Here is a 9426-nt window from a genome sequence, read left to right on the forward strand (position 1 = left end):
TCAAAGATTCTTCTGTTTCACGAAACGTTATAACGCTCGTAATGTTGCATAAAAAACAACTTCTAGATGATAACTTTCAATGGACGGTGATTTGCCGACATTATCCATTGCCAAATTCTTAAATTCTTCAATCGATTGCCAAATGGGAGATTGACATCAATCCATGAAGCGATGTTGCTCCAAACCTGAACAACAATCTCACAATCAAAGAAAAGTGAGGAAGATCTTCTAAATGAGTGGATTGAAGAACAAAAGATATCATGAACAATCCAATTATCCAAAAGGTTACACTTGTTAGGTAACCTATTTAGATAGGGCACGCTAAATGTGAAAGTTAATATTTGGAAGAACGATCTTACACCAATGTGTAGGCCAATTTTGAAATCATGATAAATAAGCTTTTGCAATTCACTAAACAAGAAAGTCTTTTTTTGACAAGCTTCTGCAAACTCATTTACTTGCATAACACATGATCGAATATGTCTACGCCATAATCGATTCCAACCTTCAGTAGAGTGGCATCAACTCGATATCACTGGTCAAAATTTTGAGAAGATCACGATGAGGATGACAAAACAAAAATGACCGTGACGATTGAAGAATACTTAATAACTCAAACTAAACAATTAAGAACTGTATTAAGTCAAATTCATGAGACGATACATGCATTTCGGATATCTATTTAACCACGTGTGAACCATGCATTATGCCGTCGTATCATGCTAGAGCTCAATATATATGGTTTTTCTTATGGACATTGATAAATTCAACATTATTTTTACTTCATCCATCAAAACTGTACATTAACAGATGTACAGTACAACATGTTAATGCATGATTTATGGTGGATGAAGTAAAAGTGATGGCGGATATATTACTATTCTTTTGGTTATTCGTGATACACTTCTATGTGTACCCGTAATGATAAAAGAAAAGTCTATTTTTAATACACAGACATGTTCTAAATGAATTCCAATAAATTTTAATATGACAACTAAAGATCAAATTTAATTACTTAAACAAATATCAAAGAGTTATTGATATAGTGATATCTAAGTGACTTTTATGAAAAATTTGTGAGTTAAAGGGTGTGTTTGGACGAAAGTTGCTGGAGCTGAAGCTGGAGCTGGAGCTTATTTTGAAGCTGTAAACTGGAACTTATTGTGTTTTATAATTGTTTGATTAAGTAGCTAGAACTGGAGCTTATATTTGTAAAATGACTTAAAAATACCCATATATAAAATACACAACAACAACAACAACACCACCCAATCTCACATATGTGAGGTATGGGGGAGGTAGAACGTAGACAATCCTTCTCCTATCCTAGAATAAAGAGAAGTCATTTCTCTACCCCGAGTGAAACACTCCAAAGAATAGAGAAAGTCTTTCCTCTCTCTATACCCATATATAAAATGTAAACTAATATAATAAAGGGTATATTAGTAAATTTATCTCTCATAAACTCTTCTTTTTTTCAAAAGCTAGTTTCAAGAGCTTCTTTTTTCTATAAGCTCTACTTTTTTGTTTTGTCAAACAAAACTTATGACTTGTAATTTATTAAAATTATAAACTCAAGCTCCAATCAGCTTCTATAAGCCCTCGTAAGCTCGTCGATCAAACATATCCAAATCAAGGATAGACATACATATTTGTAAAAAAATTATATATTCTGTGTAATTTCATTTATTTCCTATAATAACTCAATCAAATCAATTAGACAACATAAACACGAGCATTGAACATTTGATCAAGTTGGTAATTTTGCCACCCTTGATTCTGTAACAAGCTAAACTAATTACCAAAGATTAAATCTCAACCGTTCATATCTTTCTTCCCTGGAATCCAGCTAAAGCAAATAAATTCTGATCTGACGGACAAAAACTAAACCTTCGATGTAACATTAATCCACAAAGCAATCCTCCACCGTCCGATTTCAATTCTTTCTTTCCCTCCGTTTGACTAGTCAACCTCACGCCGTTAACCTCCTTAAACGCCGCCGTACTCACCGATGATGAAGACGAGGCCGTCGACTCATTTCCGTCGGAAAATTCCACCGGATCATTCATCGGAAAATCACATGATTCAGCTTCAGACGATCGGTCGTTTCGTTTCGATCCATTACGGCTGAGAACCGTCGGATGCCACGACATCCGCCGTTCACGGCGGCGTAGCCGTTGCTGTTCTTTATCATCGTTCTCACTTTCACCGATCAGATCTCGAAAACAAACTGCCGACATTCCATTTAAAGCTGCGAAATCGGAACTCTCATAAACCGTTGCCGCTATATTCAAAACGCCGTGAACTCTCCCGGACGGCCGACGGATATGTACTGCCGAAAACGCCGGAGTACCAATAACCGCACCAGTTTTAGATGACGTAAGCGAACTGGAACTCAACAAGTAACGTACGTTACCAATTAGATAATCTCTGATGTAACCGCAAGCGTAGATTTCGAATTGAACTGCTGACGTGTCACCGTAGATGAAATGTGGTGAAACACGGAAAATAAATTTTTCATTCCACGTAGGATTTTCTCCGCCAACGGTGTCCAGGTGGCTACGAAGCTTGACGGTTGGATCAACCCAAGCGATGGCGTAAGTGTGCACACGGCGCATTTTAGCAGATGGTGGGATTTTTAAATCTTGTGCCGAGATCAAGTTAATCTCCAGAATTCTTGTATCTGACATTATGTAGATTGATCTCCCTCTCGCGAAATTTGAGTGAATTCAAGTGTTGTGGATGATGATGATGATGATGATGATGATGATGATGATGATGATGATGATGATGATGATGATGATGATAGAATGATTTCAATGTGGAATTGAAATCAATTTGGGTTTTGATAAATTCATGATCGTTTGAATATTGATAACGAGAATTGAGAGGGAGATGAGGGATTTATACAAATGTTATCAAAGTTACGTTTAGAAGAAAAAAAAAATTTAATTAATTATATCAAATATTCATGTAACAAACTATAGGGATACTTGATTTGGTTTGTGACCTATAATGATTGTTACTCCATATAACTGAAAACTCGTATTGTTAAATACAAATGTTTTAAAAATATATTCCCTACAAGTTACAAGAATGTGATTATACATCTCATTGAAAAAATGTAAGCTTGAAAATTGATAAACCTTGGAAGTGAAACATCTTATTAATATACAGAGTCAGATAAACGATAATAAAAGTAATTTAGTTAATTGTTTTAATAAATATGTCTTGTTAGTTACTAGTTAAGTAAGCTTTGTTTGTTAATGTAAGATCCTGTTTTTCTCAGATGTATGGGACGCCGTCCAGAAGTGTGGGACGCCGTCCAATTATAAAGGACTGGACGCCGTCCAGAATCCTGGACGCCGTCCAGTTGAACTGGCGGGCCAGCTGTGTTCTTTTAGATATTTTAATGGGAGTAGTTTGGTCTTTTCACTTTGTGGACGAATTTAAGGCTCTAGATCAGTTTTGGAGCACCATTTACTCCATCTTCAACTACCACATCTTTTCCATTAAAGTTCTAGAGAGAGAGAGAAAGATCTATAGTGAGAGAGCTCAAATCAAGGAAGAAGAAGCTTGTTTCGGGCTAAAGCGCAAGTTCTAAAGTTGTCCATCTAGTCTCTAGCTACGTAGTGGTTGTGGTGGTAAGCCTTAACCTTGATTTCCTTATTTTAATTAGTTTAAGGGTTAGGGTTTGGGTAGTGTTGAACATGAAACCCACTTTGTTAGTGAATTGAGGTTTTTGGGTAAGTTTGGGTCATGAGGACTCAAAGATGAGTAACCTAGGGTTTTGAAATGTTAAATGTGTTTATGGGTCTTAAATTGATTAATTAACTACTAGCACACCTAGATGTTATGTAAGTGGGTATTAATTGGGTATGTGGTGACCCAAATGGGTGTGTAAACGTTAAAATGGGTCAAGGGAGTCTTTGATGGCCCAAGTTGCCTTATGAATGTGAAAATACGATAAACTTGTGTTAAAAAGTGTACTAAGATCATATTTGGCTAGTGCTAGAGTTTTTGGCAAAGTTGACCCAAAATTAGGGTTAAAAGTGCAAATGGGTTGAAATTGCACTAAGGGTCAAAAATGACACTAGGATGGTAAGTGAGTTGGTTGACCAACTTGAGTTTGTGATTGATTATATGCATAATGTAATAGGTACGTTACATTGAAAGTTGCAAGCTCGGTTATCTTTCACAAAAGACGTTAAGGTGAGTGGAATAATTATATGTGTAGGTATATAATGTATTTATTTGTTGTAGCGTGAGATGTGAAGTGTCGAAGTATTAAGACACCACGTTTCACGTGACAAGTGAAGCGTCGAGGTGTTAAGACTCCACTCGGGGTGAAGCATCGAGGTGTTAAGATGCCACCTAGAAGAGAAGTGCCGAGGTGTTAAGGCATCACTCCGTAAGATAAAGGGTGAAGCATCGAGGTGTTAAGATGCCACCAGAGGGTTTAGTGATACGAGGTGTTAAGTACACTAACGGATGTTATGAACACCGATGGCCTGTCGCAAGTGCCATTCCCTTGTACGATTGGTTAACCATGGTTATTGTGTGGTAGCGTAAGCATACTACGTCGTTCGAGCTATATATATGTTTTTGTTGTGCTAGCTTGTGGTACTGGAGGTTAATAGCTTTGTATTTGAGATGATAAGCTAATTGTGTTGCTAGCATGTATGCGGTATGTGTGTAAGTGTTTGCAAGTAGATATATTATATATGTATGTGTATAATTATTGCATTCACTAAGCGTTTTGCTTACCCTCTCGTTGTTTACTCTTTTTAGGCTCCGGCGTGGACAAGGGTAAGGGTGTTCGATTGGACTAGAGGCCTCCCACTCGTTTTGAATAGGGGGCGCTTTTGGAAAGTTTAGTTTTTGAAGTTTGACCAAGATGTGGGTAGTTTAACTCCAAACACCATGCTCTAGGTGTCGTTTGAAATTTAAACTCTTATGGTCGAAACTCGTAATTTTGGACGAAATTCGTAAAACGGCCGATGTGGGCCGATGTTGTAAAACTTGGGTTTATTGTAGAAATCTTTTAATTTTACTTATATTGACATGTTGTAAAAAGGGTTTCGTTTGAAAGTGTCGGGAAGCGGGTTTTTCGCTCACGTAAGTTGAGCACGAGGAGCAGTAACTGGCAGTTCATTGGGACGCCGTCCCACATGTTTGGACGCCGTCCTGGCCTTCAGAGCAGGACGCCGTCCAGATGTACTGATCCAATTTTTTTTTGGGACGTGTTTTTGGTATAACGAGGTTTGGGTCGTTACAGTTAAAACGAGTGATAAGAAAACCCGCATAACGCGCGATAAAGTTATTATAGTTCTGGTTTAGAACGGTTTATAAATGTCTATTGTTTAACTACATACATTATATTATATATTTATATAAATAGTGTAACGTAATTTTTTTATATGTGATCGATCATTTTTGTAGAGAACATCTCCCTTCTCCCTACTTATTAAAGCAAGAGCAAAAATAGGTAATAATTTTTTGAAATCTTAAAACTTGACCATTAATTCTAAAAGAAAAATTGAATCCAACCATTGATTTCAATCTTGAAAATAATATTACCTCACGTATTTTAATTTTTAATCACAAAGACTTTAATACCCTCCTTTTGACTTGATATTACAAAATTTAATTAATTCAAAATTCAAATTAACAGTTTAATCGGAATGTTATTCATTATTTATGGAATTCCATTAATTCCTTTTATACGGTTCACTGCATTTTTTTCTCAATTCCATTTAAATATTTCAAAACAATTGTTATTTGATTCGCTTTAAATTGTTTATATCAAAATCATCTTCGTCGTGTTACAGAAGGTATTTTGACGAATTCAATGTTTTGATATTGTTTGTACACTGAATTAAACAGTTTACTTGGCATTATCGATGTTATTTTGTGTTTAATTTGAATGAACATTGGTATGTTGTAATGCAATACTGAGATATTTTTGTAACTGTTTACTTTGTTGATAATTTAATAATTATGATATGTTTTCCTAATGCTTATTGTTGTATTTGAAGGTTTAATATGATTGATTGTTATTCAAAGCATTAAAAGCAATAAGTAATATATATGCATACTTTGACTTGCATGATATGTTAAAGACCGTACATATGTGTTGATCATAATTGTTTTGACAAAAATTGTTAAGTTTATGCAAGTTCTTACCATTCACTGTGATTCAGTTTGCAAATTTTTTGATTCACTTTATGAAAAATCATAAATTATATGTACACATAGTTGAATGTATCTGCAATTTTGAAAATTCTTTGTCGCACACAAGGCGTTTGATGTCATGTCAATGTTAATTTTTGATATTTATATATGACTTCCATTATCGATGTTAATTATTTATAGCCCATTATGTTGTTTGAACTAATTTATACATGTCTTAATGTAAGTTAGTGCATGTCAACTATGAGGCATGTTAGAACATATTGTATAACATATGTGTATGCTTTTGTTGTATATCCGAATGTTATTTATATTTGTGTTGTATATATGGATGTGTTAATTTTTATGTTGTATTCATTTTTGTTTCAATGTATCAAGTAGTTATTTGTATATCTTTGTACGACAAGATTGTATGAAATTACCTTTTAAATCACTTGTGAATCATATAAGTTTTTATATCAAACTTATATTAGTAAGTTTATAATTAGTAAGTTTCTATTTAAAAGTGTTTCCATTTTAGGATATTTGCCATATTAGATATACTTCCAATCACCCATTTCCCTTCGAATGGCCATTTCAGGTCTAGGGGCTTGAGCTATAGGATCCTTTAAATCGGAAAATCCAAACCCTTCCGCCTAAAGTTTCGTAGAAACCATTCTTCAAGAAAGTTCGAAGATCTATATATATCTAATATATATCCCAAAATGTTTTTATGTGTTATAATATAAGTAGTAGATTATAAGTGTTAGTAATAGTAATAGTGTATAAATGTTAAATAATAGTATAAGTAATATTAGGGTTTCATTAATTAATTAGGGTTAATTAATTAAAGTAGTATTTTAATGATTAGGGTTTAGTAATAAATGTCTAGGGTTTAATTAATGTCCTAGGGTTTAATTAATTAATTAGGGTTTTAATAAATTAGGGTTTAATATATATATATATATATATATATATATATATATATATATATATATATATATATATATATATATATGTAATTCGTGTATATATATATATATATATATAGTATTTTAATTTTTTTATATGTAAACCGTATATATATGTATATATATATATATATATTTTTTTTACATGTATATATATATGTATCAATTTATGTATATGTATATATATATATTTATATTTTATTTCCTTAATTAACACAAACAAATCTTTTATCTAATCACCTAGGTTTTAAAGATCAAACACTCCTTTCCCCTTTTTTTTCTCGGTCGACTATACATATACATACATATATTTTTTTTCTTTCATGTATATATAGATCTTATGTGTGTTCATGTATATATTGTATATGTTTATGAATTAACAAGATTATATTATGAACATCAATTTAAAACAAGATCAAAGATTATGTAAATAAGTTTTAGGGTTTATGTTATACCTTGAAGATTCGAAGATGATTAACAAAGAAAAGATGAAACACTTTGAAGATGAAGATCAAAACCTTGAAGATTTGAATTACACCTTTGAAGATCTTCGAAGAACACGATGAAGATTGCTTGAAAACCCTTTGAAGATTGATGATGATTTTCGATGGTGGTGGTTTGGGGTTTCGGTTTTTGAACGAAAATTAGAGAGAGGAGAGATTTGAGAGAGAGATTTGTAATTGTGATTTGATGCATGTTTAGCTCTAGCCTAGGTCTCTATTTATAGGAGAGTTAGGAGGATTCTAGAATTAGGGTTTAATTAGGAATTACTTTGGGAACAAGTTCGGTTAATGAGGAGTTGATTAGGGTTAGGTTTACTTAGGGAACAAGTCAAACTTGATGAGGAAGTAATGGGGGATGGATTTGGCCGATTTTTGGGAGGGTTATATTAGGCATTTCACTTTTTTTTTTTTTTTCGGCTAGGTTAACAAGGAGGGAGTTTTTGGGATTTTTTACTTTAAACCTTATACTTTAGATTAGCTTAATAAATCCCTAAATTTGTTTAAGACTTAATTAAGTTATATACATTAAACTTTAATTTATTACCTTTTGTTCACGAAAGTTATTTAGCTTATCATTTCCGTATTTTATTAACTTGTTGTTTATTATACAAAGTTAATTATTACGTTTTAAAATTTTTAATACTTAACAATTATTAATTTAAGTTAAGTCGTTAAGTTTTAATTATATTGTTTGGGCATTTAATAATGAAAAAATATGGAATGGAAAAATGAGGGTCGTTATAGTACCTCCCCGTTATTGAAAACTTCGTCCCGAAGTTTTAGGTAGATTCCTCGTTTGCATCAGCAGTTGAGAAGAGATGGGGATAGTTCCGTATCATGTGGTCTTTGCGTTCCCAGGTATATTCGGGGCCACTACGCGAATTCTAACGGACTTTAACGATAGGTATATTGCTTTTACGCTTTTGTTTGACCTCTCCTTCCATGATTTCTATAGGTTCTTCAACGAAGTGCATTTGCTCATCAATGCGGATATTATCCAAAGGAATAACAAGTGTGTCATCAGCAAGACACCTTTTAAGATTTGAGACATGAAACACATCATGTACTTGACTAAGTTCAGTTGGTAGTTCTAATCGGTACGCCACGGGACCGACTCTTTGAGTGACTATGAAAGGTCCAACATATCGTGGACTGAGTTTGCTTCGTTTACCGAAACGGACAACGCCTTTCCAAGGGGATACTTTCAACATGACTTTATCTCCAACTTGGTATTCTATATCCTTTCGCTTTCTATCGGCATAGCTCTTTTGTCGGCTACGGGCAGTTTCTAATCGTTGCTTAATCTGAACGATCTTTTCGGTAGTTTCATGGATAATTTCAGGACCAGTTAAATGTCTGTCCTCGAGTTCATCCCAACACAAAGGGGATCTACACTTTCGGCCATATAAAGCTTCAAAAGGTGCAGCTTTAATGCTAGAGTGATAACTATTGTTGTAAGAAAATTCAACCAAAGGTAGATGTCTATCTCATCCTTTGCTGAAATCGATTACACAAGCACGTAGCATATCTTCCAAGGTTTGAATAGTTCGTTCACTTTGACCATCAGTTTGCGGATGATAGGCTGTACTCATGTCGAGTTGAGTTCCAAGAGCAGATTGTAAAGTATTCTAGAATCTAGAAACGAATCGACCGTCGCGATCAGAAATAATCGAGATAGGAACCCCATGACGTGAGACAATTTCTTTAATATAAAGCTGTGATAATTTCTCCATCTTGTCAATTTCCTTGATCGGTATGAAATGTGCAGATTTAGTAAGACG

The 9426-nt window shown here is 33.8% G+C and overlaps 1 protein-coding gene across 1 annotated transcript; it reads right to left on the reverse strand.

The window, feature by feature from the left end:
* Window positions 1–1699: 1699 nt before the first annotated feature.
* Window positions 1700–2674, reverse strand: LOC139897156 (uncharacterized). Its single transcript, XM_071879814.1, has one exon. The coding sequence runs from the start codon at window positions 2616–2618 to the stop codon at window positions 1824–1826; it is 795 nt and encodes a 264-aa protein (XP_071735915.1). The 5' UTR covers window positions 2619–2674; the 3' UTR covers window positions 1700–1823.
* Window positions 2675–9426: the final 6752 nt, after the last annotated feature.

Source organism: Rutidosis leptorrhynchoides, chromosome 3, assembly GCF_046630445.1.
Source record: "Rutidosis leptorrhynchoides isolate AG116_Rl617_1_P2 chromosome 3, CSIRO_AGI_Rlap_v1, whole genome shotgun sequence".
In the NCBI taxonomy this organism is placed as follows: domain Eukaryota; kingdom Viridiplantae; phylum Streptophyta; class Magnoliopsida; order Asterales; family Asteraceae; genus Rutidosis; species Rutidosis leptorrhynchoides.